Below are 22,125 nucleotides of genomic sequence, written 5' to 3'. Positions count from 1 at the left end.
GGTCACGCAGATAAATTTCTCTCTGGTAATAATTATCGTTCTGGGAAGGACCCCCAATTTAAATTCTTCTAGCTAGTTCAGGCAGAGGCAGACGTTTCTCTTGAGCCCTCAGGGTTTTGACGGCCTTTAGCTCAAAATAATCCACATGCCAAAGTGGCACATTTTGGGGAAGCTTGTTCTGAACCCCTTCACCACAGAGCTCTCCCAATTCTCCATCCTTCCCTCCACCTCCCAGCCCCTTGAGATTAGTTAAATTTTAAGCAAAAATTGCAGAAAATGTCCTTTTATTCTTCACAGGTTATAAAATGAACATGTCTGTGGAGAGAACATCCCTTGACAAGTAGGCTCAGCAATGGATAGTGACTCCTTTTTTTAAAATCTCCCGGTCACAGCTCTGCTTTTAGAGGCCCCTGCAAGAGACAATGCCCGTGTGAATGGGCCGTAATAATGGTGACTATTCCATGGCCGAATGAGTGCAGGTTCTCCCTACCTGTATTCAAAATAAAAGATCTGGAGCTAAAAGCCCTTGGCAGAAGTGTCGGGGTAGGGTGGGGACTTAAATTAGTTGGAAGGACTGGTCAAAATAAATATTGGAAACTTCGAAGTCCCAGCCAATTGAATAAGAATAATCATTTCTCTCATTTAAAAACTTCAGATAGCAAATATTTTTCACACAAATACACTCTATTATAACGCATTTCAAATCAATTCACTGCAAATCATTCTGGCTGGCAGAAACCTGGTTTTTCTCTGAGGCAGTCTGACTAGATTGGTCAAGTCCCAAAGGCAATGTAGTACAGTGGTAAGGAGGGCAAACGTAGGAGCTGAGACTGTTTCATCCAGGGTAGCTCTTAGAGTTACTCCATGCTTCTTCTTCATCAGGGTATAACGATGGGGCTTTGGGGGGTTAAATGAGTTAATACAGACCAAGCACTCAGAATAGTGCCTGGCACATAGTAAAAGTTCAATAAATGTTCAGTGAATTTTATTTATTTATTTTTAATTGAAGTACAGTTGATTTACAATGTTTAGTTTCAGGTGTACAGAAAAGTGATTGATATACATATATAATTTTTCAGATTCTTTTCCATTGTAGATTATTATAAGATATTGCATATAGTTTCCTGTGCTATACATAGGTCCTTGTTGTTTATCTATATTTATTTTTGCCTTGTCTGAGTGATCCTCTACGGTAATAATATCTTGGGAATTAAAAAACAAGATACCAGTCGCTTCAGGTTTTTTCCTATAGGATTTCTTTCACTGAATGTGATTAAACTAGTACTTTAATGAAGGCAAACAAAGTATGTTTACTCAGTAAAATTCCCAACTATTTGAGGAACAACTCACCTAATTAAGTTTTAGTTTCAAACGCCCTTTGGAAGTCCTGTATCTTTGCCAAAATGATTCAAAATGATGTTTTTAATGTTTCGTTTTGGGTTTGGGGTTTTTTTTGCTCATTTGAGGGCAACTAGAGTTTTCATTCTAGAATTCTCATTCACCATGTATAGGTCCATCTTTTTAGCTTGGCTTATAAAAATTCTCAACTGACCCATATGTAGTTAATGGTAAGTGGAAAATACCAATGAACGTCTTAGACCCCCGTGGTGGTTTTGTGTGGTGTTGGGTTTTTACAATTTATGAAGCTATAGCAAACAAAATTTTATTTTTGCTATATTTGGTTTTTCAGTCTTAAACTGATTTTTACTCTGGGGTATTTTTGCTTGTTTTCTGTTGAGATTTGCATGAGAAAAGAAACGCTTAGGCATTGAAGTGCTAAATGTTTTTTCTCCTGTCTTCATAATTTTCTCTTACCACCATCACAAACCCCCAGAGTGCCTAAACCAAGATCATATTAGATTTTTATCCATCTGGGCCTTATTGAAACTATTCTAGTAGTTATTGTCTTTTTCAAATAAAATATTTTTCACAAAATAGTGAGAGTCTTCAGATGTTTTAGGTCTGAGACCCCCTCCTCTCATTCTATAACCATGGATGAAGTTCCTTGTAGTGTTAAAATGTAATTGTTTAAAAAGTTGCAGTTACTATCTTTTAGTTTCCTTTTGATTTTAAAATTAATATTCCAGGCATACAAAAAATACAGAAAATACCATAAAAAATCTCTTTTCAATACCTATATAAAATATTTATTAACATTTTAACATATTTGCTTTGCTCTTTTCCTTTTTAAAGAAATAAAATGCCACAGCTACAGTTAGAGATTGCTGCCCGTTCTTCTTCTGAAGGGAAGCCTTCTCATCTGTCTTTTGTTTATCTTTTAATGGAGACAAGTAATTATCACTTGAGAGTTCGTGTTAATGTCAAGGGCTTTGAGGGTCTGAGAAAGAAGGTAACATGATAAAGTATCATAATGATAAAGGACTTTTTCATCAGCTATGTGCTTTCCCTTGGCCAATTCTTTTTTTTTTTTTTTTTTTTTTTTTTTTAATTTTTTTTAAAGATTTTTTTTTTTTTTGATGTGGACCATTTTTTTTTTTTTTTTTTTTTTTTAATGAGGATCTTGAATCAGATGCGTATGTTTGATTGATTGATTGATTGATTGATTTTGGCTGTGTTGGGTCTTCGTTTCTGTGCGAGGGCTTTCTCCAGTTGTGGCAAGCGGGGGCCACTCTTCATCGCGATGCGCGGGCCTCTCTCGTTGCGGAGCACAGGCTCCAGACGCGCAGGCTCAGCAGTTGTGGCTCACGGGCCCAGCCGCTCTGCGGCATGTGGGATCTTCCCAGGCCAGGGCTCGAACCCGTGTCCCCTGCATTAGCAGGCAGATTCTCAACCACTGCGCCACCAGGGAAGCCCTCCCTTGGCCAATTCTTATCAGAGTAATGAGGAAATGCAGAAGCCCAAGATGAAATCTACTTGGACACAGACACCAAACTATGGGGTTAATTTGGGAATAATCATGCCAGGTAGTATCCTTTGTGTAAAATATTTTGGCTCATTCTAGTAGGCCCTAGTTAGGTTGGGTTGGCAAATCTAGCGATGGGAAAGACCGTATGTTTTTTCCTTCATCTTGTCCTATACACCTGGGTAACCTCCAGGTTCATAGGTAGTGTATCATTTTCTTGTGTACTGGGGATGTGTCCAAACATGGAACTATTATCCTTACCTGTAATCATATTAGCTAACGTTAATTGAGTTGTTTTTATGTGCCAGGCACAGTGTATTATGAGCCTCATTTTATTTATTCCCTGTAAGAACTCTTCAAAATAAGTACTATTATCCCCCATTTTCCAGATATGGAATGGAAGGTAACCAAGTTAGACAATATGCTGTTGGTTACACCATCTTGGCCTGCATTTCAACATAGGCAGTCTGATTTCCAAGCCCATATAGCTAACCACCAAACACACAGCCTTCCAGTTATATTGTTTATTTCTGTTGTCATGAACAAAATGGATGTAACAAGAGTGATAGTTGATGCCACAGTCCCTGTTTGTGTTGAGACAGAAGAGTTACTGATTGTACTAGTGTAGCTACCCTGGTGCATATCCTCTAAGTGTCAGCCCTGAAGTGATGAACTGCCATCATCTTTAAGTTTGAGCATCATAGAATTTTTGAGAGAAATTTTAGCATGCCTCGTTTCCTTTTTTAAAGCCATTTTATTTTTTAAAATTTTATTATTATTATTATTTTAGGCCACGCCATGCAGCATGCAGGATCTTAGTTCCCCAACCAGGGATTGAAACCGTGTCCCTGCACTGGGAGCACGGAGTCTTAACCACTGGACCACCAGGGAAGTCCATAAAGCCATTTTAAAGACCAATCCCTTTGGATGGGTTCTGCTTATTTCAATGTGAGAGAATGACCTTTCTAAATTATTTTCAGGGGAACAATTTATCATTTTGAAAATCTTACTTCTGATTCTCTCTGTGTCTCTATTGATTCTATCCAATGTCAAGGAGAACAGAACTTGGCAGAAACATGATGAGAGGGACTTTCCAGCAGGAAAAAAAAAAAAAAATGATATGATGGGACTATCTCAAGATAATATGGGCTGACTCAACTGGCTTAAACAGTTTTAAAAAATATATTATCTCACATAACAAGGAGTCCTAATTGGGGCATCTTCAAAGTTGGTAAATTCAAAAACCCATGCCAGTTCTTTGCATCACTCTGCTTTGCCATCTTTAGCCTCTCAGTTTTGTCTACAAAATGGCTACAGAATTCTTGGGAACCACATTTAGGGATGACAAGATCCAGTGGAAGAGAGCCTTATTTGGTGAGTCTCTTTTCAAGGTGAGGAAAATTTTCCCAAAAGCCACCCAGCTGATGTTCCCTCAGGTCTCAAAGTCTCAATGGCCAGGTCTATAGGAGACCTGCTCACACATAAAGGGATCCCTGGCAAGGGCCATGGGACACCACAACTGACTGAAAATCAGGCTTTCCTCCCAAGCTGGGATTGGATCACCTTCCCTGGGAGGGGAGGATTCCTGAACTAAAGTCCTTGTTTGGTTAATAAGGAAGTGAGTAGTGGATATTGAGTATGTAACAAGGTCTAATATTTAGGGCAAGAAAGACTAATATTTGCTTGGCCTTATTTTTATGCCAAGGGCTTTACATGGATTCTCTTGTTTAATCCTTAAAGTAAACTAAAGGAGCTAAAACAGGGACATTGTTATTTCCATTTTACTCATGATGAACCTGAGGCAGAGAAGCTAATTAAATTATTAAAGATCACACAAGAGTAAGTGACAGTGTTATTCAAATTTAGGTCTGCCTAACCTCTGAGGCCACGCTTCTTCCATAGGACAAAGGTATCAAAGCAACAGTTGTCTGTCAATGTGACCTTTATTATAAATCTCCCAGATAAATTACCTCAGTTCTTAGCATAACTTAAGATTATTACCTACAATTATGGTTACACAAATGTAGTCATAGCGTACATGCTGTTTCATGACCTGTTTTAAAATATACTTGCTAATCTCATGAGTGAAAAATGTACCTTGTTGTTTTCATTTGCTTGAGTTTTCATAAGCCTTAACAGTTTATTTTCTGCACAGCAACCAAAGGATTCCTTTAAAGAGGTAAGTCAAATCATGTCATTCCTCTGCTCAAAACCTCCACTGGTTTCTCATCTCAGAGTAAAAAGCAAAATCAAAGTCCCTATAATTGTTTTCAAGGTACTATAGGAACAGTAACCTTTCTGTCCCTGTAACCTTTTGTATCGCAATTCCTATAACTCTTCCACGCACCCACGTCAGACACACTGACTTCTCTGCTCTTATTCAAACATGCCAATGCACTCCTGCCTCAGGGCCTTTGCACTTGCTGTTCTCTGCCTGAAATATTTTCCCCAAGGATATCTGCATGGCTAGCTCCCTTACCTCCTACATCTTTGCTGAAAAGTGACCTTTTTGGCGAGAGTGTCAATAACCAGTCTATTTAAAACATTCTTCATCTTTCTTCCATAATTTTTATGTGAGAGTACTTATTACCTTCTAACATATACTTTCCTTATTCATTTTGCCTATCTCCCTCTAACCTTCACTAAAATACATGCTCTCCTAAAACAAAGATTTTTGTCTCTTTTGTCCAGTGATATATCCTGTGCTGAAATTAGTGTTTGGCAGATAGCATGTGCTCAATAGATATTTGTTGACTGAATGAATGTTTTAATTTATAAGTGACTGATAAGGTATTTCTATTTCTCCTTTTTTTAATAGTTTTTATTTACTTTAAAAAATATTTATTTATTTGGTTGCACTGGGTCTTAGTTGCAGCAGGCAGGCCCCTTAGTTGTGGCATGCAAACTCTTATTTGCGGCATGCATGTGGGATCTAGTTCCCCGACCAGGGATCAAACCCGGTCCCCCTGCATTGGGAGCACAGAGTCTCAACCACTGCACCACCAGGGAAGTCCCTATTTTTCCTTTTATAAACTGATTGTCATGTCCCTTGCTTATTTTTTCATTAGGTGTCGAAATTCTAATTGATTTATATGAGCTCTTTGTATTTTAAGGATACAGTTATGCACAAAATATTTCCCCCAGTTTTTCCCTGTCTTTTGCCATTATGTGTGTTAAAATATTAAAAATTTTACATAGTCAAACCTAGAAGTCTTTTCCTCTGTGATCTTGTGTTTTATTAGGACAAGTTGACAAAAGAAAAATTTTACCTCTAAATATATTTAGTCAAAGGGTGAGCTGTGTCTAAATTTTTTTCTACATTTATTATATTGATATTTGAGTTTCTACTATTTGTGGATATATAGTACTTAAGGAATCTGATTTAAACTTGGTGATTTATAATCACATTTATAGGATTATTTTTCTCCTGGGTGGTTTATTTGGTGAGCAAAAAGGGTTAAAACTGTTACTAAAGCCTCTTCTTACAAATTCTTACAAATTCTCCTGTGTATTTGACAGTAAGTCCATTCAGCTGAACTTGGTTGCACACATTTTAGTTATTCCATCCCCTTCCCTGAATTTTAAATGTTAAAAATGCTTAATGTGACATTTTGAATTTTTACAGACAAATTTTACAGACAAATACTAATTTCATGAACCAGATTTTAAATTCATAATATTTTTTTATCAAGAACACTACCAGGGGAACTGCCTGGCTGTCCAGTGGTTAGGACTCCACGCTCTCACTGCCTAGGGACCAGATTCAATCCCTGGTCAGGGAACTAAGACCCCACAAGACACGTGGTGTGGCCGAAAAAAAAAAAAAAAGGTACTAAAGTTTGCCCAAGTGTTTAAAAAAAAATACTATCAGAAAAATATAGGGCTTCCCTGGTGGCGCAGTGGTTGAGAATCTGCCTGCCAATGCAGGGGACACGGGTTCGAGCCCTGGTCTGGGAAGATCCCACATGCCGCAGAGCGGCTGGGCCCGTGAGCCACAATTACTGAGCCTGCGCGTCTGGAGCCTGTGCTCCGCAACAAGAGAGGCCGTGACAGTGAGAGGCCCGCGCACCGTGATGAAGAGTGGCCCCCGCTTGCCACAACTAGAGAAAGCCCTCGCACAGAAACGAAGACCCAACACAGCAATCAATCAATCAATCAATTAATCAATAAAAAAATAAAATCTTTAAAAAAAAAAAAAAAAGAAAAATATAGATATATGATTACTATGCTGATTTAGGAAACAGAATGCCAATTCTTCCTTCCTTTATTTATTGCTTTTTGTTGTTTAAAAGCAGTGCTTCTACTTAATTATTCAATTATGCCTTTTTGTTACACCTGATTCTAATGGTGTGCTGACAGGTATAAAAATTAATTCTGTCCTTTGGAACTTAAAAACAATACCAGGAAAAAATCCTATTTATGGTGTGGTGGATCACAAAGCACTTTAATGTATTTTTTCTTTTAATATGTTTCTTCACAGCATTCAGAAACTGCGTAAAATAATTTGTTCTGTGTGGGGTTATTTCCTTCTTTCCACTCACAATAAAACAAGTTATTTAAATTCTTTAACATACACATGACTCTTAAATTGGAGTATTTAATGAGGATTATGTTAATGAAATAATGGAAACCAAATGACAAAAATCTATTATAAAGTAAGTATATCATCTCATTCCCTTACATTAGGTTATGTGCATGGCATACATAGGGATCAAACAATATAGAATTAGAATTCCTGGTTTCTAATTATTCAGTAGCTGTGTGGCTGGGAAGGCTTTAATGTTGCAGGATCTTTAAAATGGGCTGTAACTCCAAGGCCTGCCTCCTGGGGTTGCTGTGAATCCCTTGGGTTAATAGACAACTTTGCAAACTGGATGTGAGTAAGCCTGAAGGAAGATAGAGCAGGTATGCAAGCCTTCTTTCTGCCTGAAATAGGATGACTCAAGAGCCAATTCTCTCCTTCTTGTCATCTCTGGGCCAACTCTCCCTCCCAGCTAGTCCACAAGCGACCATGGCTGACACGGACCAAGCAGAGGACCTAGAAGGGTATCTGAAGCTCTTCAGATCAGAATGATCCCAGCCCTGCCACCTTACAGCTCCCTTCCTTTCTTTAAGCCTCAGCTGCTCTAGGTGTAAAATGAGCATAAAATAGTCCTAACTACCTTATAGAGTTGTTTTGAGGACTAAAGGAGATAATGCAAGAAAGTTTAGCTATAATGGCTGAAAAATTTGTTTTCTAACCCGTCTCTTCCCCTCTTAAGAAACCTCTCCTAAAGCCGGCTTACTATAGCAGGGCTGAAACTTCAAAACAGCCTTTCGGTCAGGATCTCTGCAAGGAAATTAGTATGATTTAAATCAATTCAATAACACCAAGGTGTAAATGACTAACATCCACAGGTGGCTTGGAGGAAAAATTTGCATTTTAAAAGAGGATTAGCTGACAGGATTCAGAAAATAGGGATTTTTTTTTTTTTTTTTGAGGAGGGTTAATAGAGTTCCCTGAACCCTTCACCCCAACGCTGAAATCATGCCTTGTAGGTTTAAAGCGGATTGTGGAAGGGGACATTTAAAAAGCAGGTTTAATTAATAAGTACTCGAACTGCAGAACTAGTTCACCCCCCTTCGCACCAAGTGGCCTCAAAGATCATAATGACCTTGGCGGTCCTTATCTGGGAATGAACCCTCACTAGAAAGAAGGGCAAGAGGGAAAGACCGAAGCTCAACTGAATTTCCGGAAAGGATGTTTTCATTTGAATAAACTCAACCCAGTCGTTACCTCCCCATTCGTCTCAGCTAACTTTTAACCCTCCTGGAGGGCCGAGTTGCCGGAGTTCGGGACGGGGCGAAACGGCTGCAGGACGCCTGAGGGTCTTGGGGGGGGGGGTTGTCCCTCGGCCGGGCAATCTCCACTGCCACCAGCTGGACCCCGGGAGGGGGCGAGCAGTGCGGGGACAGCGGAGAAATTTCCCTGCTCTGCTTGGGCCCTCCCCCAAACCCGAGCTAGCCGGGCGTGGGGCGGGTGGACTGATCTCAGAGGAATTGGCAGGATCCGGGAGGCTGGGGAAGCGACCGGGAGCACAGACGCAGCCATCGTGGCAGGGCTCCCGGGGTTCCCTAAATACTGCTAGGGAAAAGCAGCACGCCTGGAACAAGCCGGCTGCGCCGCCCCCACTTGCGGCCGCGCGGGGAGCGTCCCGGGCCTTTCGGGGCGGGGCCCCAGGGGCGGGGTCGCAGGGAGCTTCAGGGCCCCAGCCGCGCCCAGAATCGGGCCGGGAAGCCGGGAGGCGGCAGGAGGGGCCCGGACGGCCGAATTGAGCGGCGGGCGCAGCTGCAGCAGGACGGCCCGCCGGCGGCTCGGGGCCGCGCGCCGGGAACCTCGCGGGGCGGGCGGGCGCGGCACCCCCTGCCTGGCCGCCAGCTCCCCGGGGAGGCGGCCCGCGCGCGACGGGACCAGCAGCATGAGCAGCGGCTACAGCAGCCTGGAGGAGGACGCCGAGGACTTCTTCTTCACCGCCAGGACCTCCTTCTTCAGGAGAGCGCCCCAGGGCAAGCCCCGCGCCGGCCAGCAAGTGAGTGGCGTGCCCGGTAGGCGCTGTAGCCGGCGCTCGGTCGCTCCCGCGGAGTCCCGGCGCGGCGGGACCCCCAAGTCCACGGGTCTCCGCGGGGCGCGCGGGGGATGCTCGCGAGGAAGGAGGAGGAGGAGGAGGCCTCCGAGAAGGGGTTTCTGTCTTTCCGGATGCCGGGGTAGTGCCTTGAGCTTGTGCGTGCGGGCGTGCGCCGGGCGCCCTGGGGAGGGAAGCCGGAGGGAAGCCGGAGGGAGGGCGGGGAGGCGGAGGGCCCGCTCCCGCCTGCCGCGCCAGATGGCCTCTGTTGCTCTGCCTCCGGCGGCCGGCGGCTGGGGGGCAGTTCTGAGAGCCAGGAGGTGTCCGCCGGCCACTCCCCGCTTTTCCCCTGCGCCTGGGGACGCCCTTCGCCCCCTCGCGGGCCTCACGCCGGCCCCCACTATTAGTCCGTTCCCTGGCCTGTGGCCCCTGGAGTGGCTTGGGGGCCGTGTAACAGCCAGGAGTGGATGTGGGGACCTGGCCTCCCCTACCTTCCCGGTCCAGGCGCCTCTCGTGGCGGGATCGGTGGGGGAGCGCTGAGAGGAACGCCTGGCCTGACCAGAGCAGGCGTTCATTAAATCTTGGTAGCGGGAGTCAAGGTTGTGCGTTTCCAGTAAAGTCAATTGTATAGGTGCCTCGAATGTTTTGCAAACAAGTTCCGGTGCTAGGTAGGATCGGCCGGCGAGAGCTGAGCCTTCGGCCGGTTTCTTCCTTTTTTGGAGGAAGCGTGCCGTGGGAAGCATGACTTGGGAGAAGATGGGAAGAGTACTTGGGCCGGTTTCGCCGACCGTGACAGTGTCTTTCAGGGAGGTTACCCCGAAACAGGACACTTGGGCAGACTTCGAAGTCGGGCGCTTGAACCCCGCGGCCTCCTGGCCCTGGGAGCCACACCAAGGAAGCCCTGCCAACCCAGACGTGCTCGTATCAGATGAGAGAAGGCTGGACCGGAACAAATTGGTTGCTCTTAAAAAACAGTAGGCGCGCTCCAGACATCGCCATCAGACTTAGTTCTGGAGACTAGAAGCAAGGAAAATCGTTCAGGCCGGGTGATGCCTTCTGGGAGGGGTGAGGACGGAGTAATGTGTCAGGGTTTCCTTGCCAGACTTTTTAAGTTTATTTAACCACTTTATGAGGTCAAATTTCTTGTTACGATTCGGAAGTTTTTTGAACCTCTCAACTTCCAAACCAGAAGTAGGGGGGAGAGGGGAGAGGGAAGGGCAAGAGTGAAGTCGGGTACCCTTATTCAGTAGCAGGTAGCCCCAAGTGAAGTTCTGGTTCAGTAGGTCTCCGTTCTTTATTGTTTCTAAGCCTTAAGGCCATACTATTTACCAGTCACTTTAACCTGAGGCTGCTGTAACGAATGCCGCAAGCTAGGTGACTTCAACAAGTATGTGTTTCTGACAGTTCTAGAGGCTAGAAGTCTGAGATCTGGGTGCCAGCGTGTCGGGTTCTGATGAGGGCCCCTTCCTGGCTTGCAGACAGCCGACCTCTGGCAGTGTCCTCACCCGGAGAAAGGGCTGCCTCTTTCCCGCTTAAGAGGACACTCACCCCATTCATTGTGTGGGGGGCACCCTCAAGACCTGGTTACCTCCCAAAGGCCCTGCATCCCAAATCCTGTCACATTAGGGCTTCATCATGTGAACTGGGCAGGGGTGGGGCAAAACAGTCAGTCCATAGCAAGTGAAATCTTATTTTTAGTGGAGTGTATTTTAAGGACATGAATTTGCTGTGAGGTTTCGAAGTCAGAAATACCCACCCTCCAGTCATTCGTAGAAGGATTGCATTTCCTTGTGCTTTTTTCACTTTGCTTTTCTCTTTCTTTCTTGACCTCCCCTTTCTTTCCTTTCTCTACTTTCTTGCTGTCACCATTTGACACTTGGAATAGAGATTGTCAGAGATGGTTGTGGTAGTTTGAAGTCTATTCCGGAGGTGACTAGTATCTCCAAAAAACTAGCTGGTCTTGAATTCTCCAGGTGTGAGATGCTCCTTGACAAGGACCAAAGTATCCATGTTGAACTTGTATGAAAATGCTTTAGTGCTTTAAAAGTAAAAATATTTTTTTCTGGGTTTATACACACACAGTGTTTCTATGTTATACTCATTAACTTATGTAATATTCATCTAGTATCTATATATTATACTCATTTAATGTTACTTATTTAGCGTTTAGAATTGGTCTGACATCAATATGTATTTTGAAGATTGTGCTGAAAATCAGGACAGTAAGACCTAGACCTTTGCTTAAAGAGCTTCAAAGTATATTCTGAAACTTTATTGCCTGTGTATTTCCCCTTCTAACATAACACATACAGGGTGCTGAGTTAGAGGACTTATTTGCCAGTTGCAGAAGGTGTTCTAATTGAATTTTTGTGGGCATTTGGGTTTATTTAAAGAGTGAGTCTGTTAAATTCCTGATAAGATTTGTGAGTTAAGGAAGTAAAACATCATAAATTTAAAGCAAGACACTCTTTTTTTTTTTTTTAATTATTTATTTATTTATTAATGGCTGTGTTGGGTCTTCGTTTCTGTGCGAGGGCTTTCTCCAGTTGCGGCAAGTGGGGGCCACTCTTCATCGCGGTGCGCGGGCCTCTCACTATCGCGGCCTCTCTTGTTGCGGAGCACAGGCTCCAGACGCGCAGGCTCAGTAGTTGTGGCACATGGGCCCAGTTGCTCCGCGGCATGTGGGATCCTCCCAGACCAGGGCTCGAACCCGTGTCCCCTGCATTGGCAGGCGGACTCTCAACCACTGCGCCACCAGGGAAGCCCGCAAGACACTCAATACAGAATATTTCTTTTATCGAAGGTTAGATAAGCCTTTTCTCATTTTTTACGCTGGTGATTGTAAGAATTAGGTAGGCACTTCTGACATATGGTGTAGAAGTGAAGTTTATCTTTTCTTCAGAGAGGTGGAAAGAGAAATGTTGTCAGAAGGATCTATTATTGATAATAGTGAGTTTTTTGGTGCTATACCACCTGGTGGAAAACCCAGGAAAATATGGTTTCTAGAACTCTTGAAAATATCCAGGGAAAGCAAATTGTTTGTGGTAAAAGCAGGATGGGGAGAAAGGGGGAAGGAGGTTGAGAAATTTCTTTCTTCTCTTGCCAGGCAAAGGAACATAGCCCAACTTCTTTCTTTCTCCAAGAATAACAAAAATGTTATTTTCTTTCTTATTTTACATTGGTGCCCTCTTTAAGAAAGAAAAAAAAAAAAAAAAAAAAGGAAAAGGCTTAAAAACCGGTCTGAAAAATATAGAGGGGATGAACATGTGTGCCCTTTTGGTGGTAGTTTGAATGTCATGCTTACTGCTGTATCCCCAGGGCCTCCATCAGTGAATATTAGTTGAAATGAATGAATTCTTTCCTGGTTTGATAATTGTAGGCTCTTTATGGGTTTTCAATGTACCCTGTCTCATGATTCTTCCAAGAATCCTCTGAGCATTAACCTAATGAAAGGTTAGGCCTTGTTAAGTGGTTCACCGAAGACCTCCATTTAGGTGGGGGAAAGGCAGAACTCGTTTTCCTGACTCAAATTCTGGTCTCCTTTTTGCTGCTTCTCGGCTATAAAAATAATTTTTGTTTGTTTTTTTATTTTTGGCCGCACCATGCGGCATGCGAGATCTTGGTTCCCCGACCAGGGATCGAACCTGCACCCCCTGCAGTGGAAGTGCTGAGTCTTAACCACTGGACCTCCAGGGAAGTCCCCAAAATAATTTTAGTATTCCATTTTCCTTTTGCAAAATGGACATCTGTAATTTAGGAGTTTCTTAAAATTTTGACACCCGATAGGTGTCATTCATATATCTTCATTACAGTGTTCATAATTCATACTTTTGAATTCACCGTTTTGTTTCATGCAGAGCCAAGAATGTCAACAGTCTGTTACCATAATTTTCCTTTTCTACACATTCAGGCTTCCAAGAGTAGAAATGGACTAAAATTGTTGGACTTCCCTGGTGGCACAGTGGTTAAGAATCCGCCTGCCAGTGCAGGGGACATAGGTTCGAGCCCTGGTCCGGGAAGATCCCACATGCTGCGGGGCAACTAAGCCCGTGCGCCACAACTACTGAGGCTGCGCTCTAGAGTCTGTGAATCACAACTACTGAGCCTGCGTGCCACAACTACTGAAGCCTGCGCACCTAGAGCCCATGCTCTGCAGCTAGAGAAGCCGCCGCAATGAGAAGCCCGCGCACAGCAATGAGAGAGTAGCCCCCGCTCGCTGCAACTGGAGAAAGTCCGCCCAGAGCAACGAAGACCCAACGCAGCCATAAATAAATAAAATAAATAAATAAGAAATGGACTAAAATTATTAATATAATCTGTCAGCATGTCTTATTCTGCTTTTACTGTAAGCTAAGGCTTGAGCCTTGTGTAGATAATAGGAATAAGACATGACACTATATTCGCTTTAGAAGTAGAATAGTCAAGAAGTCTTGAAGAACTTGAAATTGTCTTCTGAACCATCCACGCTTTTAAAAAAGTTGAACTGAAGAATGGTTTAATAAGGCAAGCCTGTGAGACTCCACATAACAGGCCTCAAGTTTGCCCCTGGGTTTTTTTCCTTATTATAATTTAAATAGTTTTGTGGTTCTCTGGTTCTGTGTCTTATTGCTAGAATCAACAGTAATGAGTTGCACTGTTTTATTCAGTGTTTCCATTGGAAGTTTTGGTGATAGACTGCGGGAGGTGGGGATGCAAAGAATCATGGTTTATAACATTAAAGGTATTTCGGTTAAACTTTTTATACTAACATTGAATCTCTATATTACTGAATATAAACATTCCCAGCAGTCCGTTTTGCCGGGTGCACAGTCGTGTGCACGTTTTGTTGCCGTGTCCGATATATTCTGTTCTTGCACAGTATTAATCCATTGGAATTTTGTGTTTGTGTGAGCAGGACTCACAGAGGCACATTCCTTTAACTGAATTGCAAAAGGAAATTAGTCACCAATCTTATATACCCGCATACATGAACAATACACTCTCTCTACCTCATTTCTTCTTCTGGCTAACTTGCAAGATTTGGAATTAATTTGGAAAGCAGTGACACAAAACATTTACGAAAAGAAAAGCTAAAAATATCCAATAATGTGGTTATTCTTTTTAGACTTCCTTTGGCAGTCAGTGCATGTCATACTGTAAACATTCATCTTCTGGGACAAAAAAATGAGGCTGACCGAATGCTTTCTAGTGTGGCCTGATCACCAGCTTCTAGCCCGGAACATCAGTTCTTGCTTACTCCCAGCTTCCCACATAAATATCTGCCTTTTGATAAAAGCCCCAGTTCGAGGCTTGTTTTTCGCTTCCGATTTGTCCCAGGGTCATTAGCTAGCCAGACCCCTCTTTGGAAGGGATGGTGAAAGACAACATTGGATATTATAAGATGTATGCTTGCAAAGGTACATCTTGGCTAACTTGGCCCGTTTGTATCCTTGTCTCATTGAAGAGCTGATATATATGTTGGCCTGTAGGAGGTTTTATTCTGGCTCAGCAATTATTGCCTATATTATATATATTATATAACAAGGCTCAGCTTATTGTTCGCTCTCTGATGCAGCAACTTTTAAATAACAGCCTGTAACTAGAACCCTAATCTTTTTTTTTTTTAATTAATTTATTTATTTATATTTTATTTTTGGCTGTGTTGGGTCTTCTTTACTGCGCGTGGGCTTTCTCTAGTTGTGGCGAGCAGAGGCTACTCTTCGTTGCCGTGCACGGGCTTCTCATTGAAGTGGCTTCTCTTGTTGAGGAGCACGGGCTCTAGGCGCACGGGCTTTGTTGCTCCACGGCATGTGGGATCCTCCCGGACCAGGGCTCAAACCCGTGTCCCCTGCATTGGCAGGTGGATTCTTAACCACTGTGCCACCAGGGAAGTCCCAGGACCCTAGTCTTATTAAGCCTTCTTCAGTTGCCTTCAGTATCCAAGTTATTCCCCATCACAGAACCTGGGCCTGGAATTGCTTCCCTTAGTTCCTCTTCCCTTGTCAGCTTACATGTCACCTTCCCAGAGAAGTCTTCCTGAACCACCAATCCGAAGTAGGCACCCTTCCCTCTTAAAGTCCTCTGCTCTTTCCCTTCATAGCAAAAATTATAATTTGTTATTATATTTTGTTTAGGACAGAGACTAGCATGTTTACCCAGGGTCTAAAATAAATACCCGGCAGTTAGTAGGCGATTGAATGAATGGAAGCCTACTCATCATTTTGGTTGGAAGTCCCAGTACTTGGTACTGTGAGTTTTCCTTTATACACAAATGTACACAGTTCCTCCCCCCTCCCAACTAGACCATAAGCCTCCACAGTATCTTAGCCATTTAAAAAAGGATGATATTGGTATATCTGTTACTTCTAGTTTAGATATAACTGTTTTTTCCCTTATTTTAAGAAAGCCACTCATTCATTCATTCATGCAACAGTTGAGTTTATTTTTGCAAACAGTTTATTTTTGCTGTGAATGGAAAGAGTAGAAGGCTGAGGGGAGGGGTGCGTACTCGGATTGCTGATTCAGGAAGACTTCTCTGAGAAGGTGACATGTAAGGAGGATTTGCATCTCCCCCCCCCCACCCCCAAATCTGGCTCTGGGGACAGAGCAGTGAAAAAATAATGTCCCTAGCCTCATTTAGTAATTTTTAAAAAGCTTATCAAATACACAAATTAAAGCATCTCTCATTTTTCTTTAAAGAGCTAGCTCCTTTAGTAAAAGGGACCTTTTAACTGTTTACAGTTTTTCAGGAACCACCCCTATTGTGCAAAGTCTGGTAAAGCTATTACATCTATTTAGATGGAAACGTTGGCTGAGATGTGTACCCCTGTAAAAACAAGCCACATTTCTCTGCTGACATCTGTCCTAAACTTGTAGATGATTGTGTTCCAGCAGAAACATAATCATCCTATAGTTAGTTCTGGTTTGCCTCTCAGTGGCTAGGTGAAATGGTTTTTGTTTACTTGCTATATACATATTTTTAATGGAGAGGGCCCAGATACACACTAGGAAAGAGATGTCAGAGCCCATAAAAAAGATTAAAATGTGAAATAAATGTAAAAATGTCACAAAATAGAAGTGGCCATCGTTCTAAAACTGCGCTGCCCACATAGGGTAGTTATTAGCTACATATGGTTGTTGAGCGCTTGAAATGTGGCTCGCCTGATTTGAGAGAGGCTGTGAGTCTGAAATACATACTGGATTTCCAAGACAAAGGAAAGAGAATATAAACTATACCAGAATAATTTTTTAATATTGATTACATGTTGAAATAATACTTGGGATATATTGAGTCAAATAAAATTAATTTTTACCTGTTTATTTTTAACATGGCTACTGGAAAATTTCAAGTTAGTGGCTTGCGTTATATCTCTGTTGGACGATGCTGTTTGCGCTAACTCTTGCCAGGGGTATGAATCTCCGTCTTTTAGATGGCTGCAGATGAATGGATGTGGTACCAGCCAGGCCCACTGGGAAGATTTTTCTTTGTGAAGAGGAACTTGCCGTTTGCTGTTTGGTATAGTTTCTTCTCAGCCTAGCTTGGGTCACACATATAAGCATTTTGAGATTGTGAAACTTTTGTGTGGGGGGACTTCCCTTTTTTTTCACTTGTGAGCTGATAGGATAAAACCATCCTAATGGCATTCTAGCTGCCACTGTGCCTTCAGTGTACAGAGGAGAGGGCTCATTCTTTCATAGAGTATTAAAACAGCCAGAGTGATCTGCATTTTATAGACTAATTGCTCACTGCTGCTACATGATTCCACCAGCTAAGATAATTTACCAATTATATATTGCAACACTCAGTTCTTTTGCCAGATACTAAACAAAGTGAGATAATAAGAGAAGGAAAAAGGATGAGTTGGGGAATTGGAGACCAGAAGAATAGATTTAGAAGATCTTGGATTTAAAAGATTTAGAGAGTGTGTGTGTGTGTGTGTGTGTGTGTGTGTGTGTGTGTGTGTATGTGTGTGTGGATTGTGAAAGGAGTTTCCTAAATTCATTTCTCAAGTGTTTATTGAATATTCACAATGGCCTAGACTGTGCTAGGGATTCAGTGAACAAACCAGACTGAAACCTGCTCTCATGCCGTTTAGTTAGATCAACTCTTGTCCATGGTAAAGAGCAAGATCTGAGTTCAAAATTTGGCTCCATGTTTGTTTTGTATATGCTGAAAAAATGAGTAATTTCTCATATGCATGTCATTTGTACTGGAAAGATTTTAAGATTTTATGAATAGCTAGAGCAATATGTTCTTAAATTTTATTTTATTTTTTGTTAATTAATTAATTAATTTTTGGCTGCTTTGGTACTTCCTTGCTGTGCGCCGCTTTCTTTAGTTGCAGCGAGCAGGGGCTACTCTTTGTTGTGGTGCGCGGTCTTCTCATTGCGGTGGCTTCTCTTGTTGCGGAGCACGGGCTCTAGGCTCGGGCTTTAGTAGTTGTGGCTCGAGGGCTCCAGAGCGCAGGCTCAGTAGTTGTGGTGCATGGGCTTAGTTGCTCCACGGCATGTGGGATCTTCCTGGACCAGGGCTCAAACCCGTGTTCCCTGCATTGGCAGGCGGATTCTTAACCACTGCGCCCCCAGGGGAGCCCCTTAAATTTTGTTAACCATGCTATAAAAAGCACATCACAGATATTATTTATATATAAATATTATTTTGTAGAATTGTTTTCTAGGTTTTTTCATTTTTCTGTTTTGCACGTATATAATCATACTGTACTATCATTTTTTTAAATAGTGGTTTGGGAATTCCCTGGCCGTCCAGTGGTCAGGACTCTGCGCTTTTACTGCGGAGGGCCCAGGTTCGATCCCTGGTCAGGGAACTAAGATCCCACAAGCTGCGGTGGCATGGACAAGAAAATAAAAATAAAAATTGTGGTTTAGTACAGGTAACAAAATTTGCCATCTAAACCATTTTTAAGTGTTCAGTAGTGTTAAGCACATTTACATTGCTGTGTATCCAGTTGCCAGAACTTTTTCATCTTGGAAACTGAAACTCTGTCCTCATTAAACTACAATTCCCCTTTTCTCCTCCTGGCCAGCTCCTGGCAACCAGCATTCTACTTTTTGTTTCTGTGTGTCTCTCATAAGTGGTATCATACAGTACTTGTCTTTTTGTGACTGGCTTATTTCACTTAGCATAAGGTCCTTAAGGTTCATCCATGTGTCAGAATTTCCTTCAAGTCTGAATCATATTCCATTATATATATATATGTACCTCATTTTGTTTATCCATTAATCAGTCGATGGACATTTGGGCTGCTTCCACCTTCTGGCTATTGTGAATATTGCTGTTGTGAACATGAGTGTACAGATATCTCTTAGAGACCCTGGTTTCAATTATTTCAGGTATATACCCAGAAGTGACATTGCTGAATCATATGATAATTCTATTTTTAATTTTTTGAGGAAAATTATACTAATAGATTTGAATCCTGCTATTTAAACTTAGAATTATGAGAAATTGCTGCATGATTTCAGCTATCATTTTGATGTCTACATTGTATTTTACTGAGTAGCCTGTTATTCCTGAAATAAGGGAAAACATGGATGTTTCTAATTTTGCTAATAACACAGTAGTGAACAAGAGCAAGAAACCTTTACCATTTATGGATTTTTTTCTATTTTTAAAATTTTTTTAATTTATTTTTAATTTTTTTGGGCTATGTTGTGTCTTCATTGCTGCGCGCATGCTTTCTCTAGTTGCAGCGAGCGGGGGCTACTCTTCGTAGTGGTGTGCGGGCTTCTCATTGCAGTGGCTTCTCTTGTGGAGCACGGGCTCTAGGCGCGTGGGCTTCAGTAGTTGCGGCCCACGGTCTCAGTAGTTGTGGCTCGTGGGCCCTAGAGCGCAGGCTCAGTAGTTGTGGTGCATGGACTTAGGTGTTCCACGGCATGTGGGATGTTCCCAGACCAGGGGTTGAACCGGTATCCCCTGCACTGGCAGGGGGATTCTTAACCACTGCACCACCAGGGAAGTCCTGGATTGTTTTCTTTTAGGATAGATGTACAAAATAGAATTTACTGAGCATGAGGGTGTAACCATTTTATGGCTATAGTTATTTATTGTCAATTTAAGACTGTATTTTTATCTGGTTTCACTGCACCCTCAGCTCCACTGGATGTAGTCATTAAGAAAGAGGAAAAACTTCGTAAAGACACCTCATTGTTATTGCGTTCCTTTAATTAACAGTGAATTTAGGGACTTCCTTGACAGCCCAGTGGTTAAGATTCCATGCTTCCACTGCATCACTGCAGGGTGTTCAGTCACTGGTTGGGGAACTAAAGATCCCACATGCTGCGCAGTGCAGCCAAAAAAAACCAAAAAACAACGGTGAATTTAATTTTTTTTGTACTTCTGAGTGGGTCTTCCTCTTGGTGTGAGCAATGTTCATGGCTTTTGACCATATGTTAGGTAGGTGGAAATCTTGAGAACACCGGTCTTTGAGTCTCATGCCTATTTAGCTGGGTAGATGCTTCCCCTTTTTTGTGGTCAGCTGAACTTCAGGTTATTTTTGACTTTGTTTGTACCAAAGGGTGGTTGCATGTTCTGGCCTTTGGAAATGCTTTAGAATGTGTTTCAGGCTGACATCACTGAAACTCAGAGCAAAATACTTTTTTAACTCCTATAATTACAGCACAGGAAAGGCATTGCTAAGACAGCATCAGCATCCTGTGAATACACTGTGGAATATTGAGGGTGGCGAGCTGGATGATGTGTCTTTTGCTAACCGTGTGAAAAAGGGTGACTGGGAGTGCCTGCTCATCTTTGAATTTCAATAAATTTAGCATCAGTTTTCCAACCACTATGGTAGAATTTTGAGGAATCTAAGCTCTCTTGTAAATATACTGGGAACTGAAAAAAGTTTAGGACAAACTAGTAAAAATCCCACCTACAAAAGAGGATTTTTATACTGTTTACCTGTGAGCTTATTGTTTGTGGTTGAGAAATTGCAATTAGATGGAATCTGTCCCCACAGTCTGCTTTAAGGTTCACCTGTGTCCGAAATTGTGGCTTAGTGGCTTAATGTGTTATAATCTGATTAACCGCTAGTTTGGTCTCATTTAATTTTTTCCTTCTTTCAGAATATTTTAATTAAGTGAATCTTTTAAAAGGATGTGAAGAGTTATTTCTGATTTTAGATAGATTATGAACCCTCCTTAATCCTCATATTCTTAGACAACTCAAATTTACCCTGAAAATTTCCTACAGATGCTTGTTTTGAGGAATATTTTGTTTTGGTATTTTGCCATTTAGGTCATAGAAATTTGTGTCTGATACAGTTCTTTTTTTTTTTTTTGTTAAATTTTATTTATTTATTTATTTTTGGCTGTGCTGGGTCTTCGTTTCTGTGTGAGGGCTTTCTCTAGTTGCGGCAAGTGGGGCCACTCTTCATCGCGGTGCGCGGGCCTCTCGTTATCGCGGCCTCTCGTCGCGGAGAACGGGCTGCAGACGCGCAGGCTCAGTAATTGTGGCTCACGGGCCTAGTTGCTCCGTGGCATGTGGGATCTTCCCAGACCAGGGCTCGAACCCGTGTCCCCTACATTGGCAGGCAGACTCTCAACCACTGCGCCACCAGGGAAGCCCGCTGATACAGTTCTTAAACAGCGAAACAAAAACCAAAACATTTTTATGAAAATAGAAAACATAGCTAGGTGCATTACATAGGAGAAAAAAAAATACCAATACTAAAATGAAGTTTAACATTCCATGATTTTTTACAGTTAAAGGAGCTTTCCAGGGGAATTAAGGTTCATTTGGTTTATTTGGACTCTAATTTCAGTGGAGCTTTGAGATGAGAAACAAAACAAGTTTTATTGGTTTAAGCAGATCCAGGTTTAATGGCACTGCAAAGGTGAATTCAGGGGTTGCTTGACTGTAGTCAGTGATTTCCCAGCTATGGGAAAATATAAATATTATGTAGGTGGCTTAAAGAAACAATATTACCTTTGTATGTTTAAGGCCTGTTTCTGTTTGTTTAAACACGCTTGTGGATTGCTTTTTCTTGCCTGTTTTCCTTTGGGGGGAAGTACTGCCGTTTCAGATCTGTCTGAGGTTTGGGAATTCCTTTCTTGCTTTTCCTAATGGTCTGGGGTGGGCACGCAGTGCAGTTGGCTGGCATGAGTGTGGTGGTTCTGCTGTGCTGAGGTGTGCGGTTGGATCCTCGGCTGTACCGTGGGTCTCGGCTAGAGGAAATTGGTCCTGTGAACTGTACCCAAAGCATAATTATTCCTGCCATTCAATGGAGAGGATTTGAAGGTAGGTGCTGTAGAAGAAGGAGTACCTTTCAAAAAGGCAAACCTAGCACCAATATCAGCAAATCAACTTGAGATCCATTCTCACTGCACTAGTTCCTGTGCAGTTTTCATTAAAATGGATCTTAGCGGGGAGGGGCAAAATAGGGGTAGGGAGTAAAGAGGTACCAACTATTACGAATAAAATAAGCTACAAGGGTATACTGTACAAAATAGGGAATATAGCTACTATTTTATAATAACTATAAATGGAGTATAACCTTTAAAAATTGTGAATCGCTGTATTGTACACCTGTAACTTATATATTGTACATCAACTGTACTTCAATTTAAAAAAATCAATCTTTATAAGAAGAAAAAATAAAATGGATTTTGTTCTTTTTAGGTGAGGCTATTACTATAAAAAAAGGGGGGAACTGGATTTTG

General features: G+C 42.2%; 1 protein-coding gene and 1 non-coding gene across 2 annotated transcripts in view; both read left to right on the top strand.

Moving 5' to 3' along the window:
* The first annotated feature begins 8,773 nt into the window (after nt 1–8,773).
* RASSF3 (Ras association domain family member 3) overlaps nt 8,774–22,125 on the top strand; it is a 77,390-nt gene continuing 64,038 nt past the window's right edge. The window contains exon 1 of the mRNA XM_007179746.3: nt 8,774–9,432. Within this exon, the coding sequence (XP_007179808.1) occupies nt 9,322–9,432 (111 nt within the window). The 5' untranslated portion in view covers nt 8,774–9,321. The remainder of the gene's footprint in view (nt 9,433–22,125) is intronic.
* TRNAK-UUU (transfer RNA lysine (anticodon UUU)) lies at nt 18,197–18,269 on the top strand. Its single transcript has one exon. It is a non-coding gene; the product is annotated as a tRNA-Lys (tRNA).

This window comes from Balaenoptera acutorostrata, chromosome 11, assembly GCF_949987535.1.
Source record: "Balaenoptera acutorostrata chromosome 11, mBalAcu1.1, whole genome shotgun sequence".
Taxonomy (NCBI): Eukaryota; Metazoa; Chordata; class Mammalia; order Artiodactyla; family Balaenopteridae; genus Balaenoptera; species Balaenoptera acutorostrata.
Note: the sequence above shows the minus strand (reverse complement) of the source record. Positions and strands in the feature narration are given on the sequence as shown.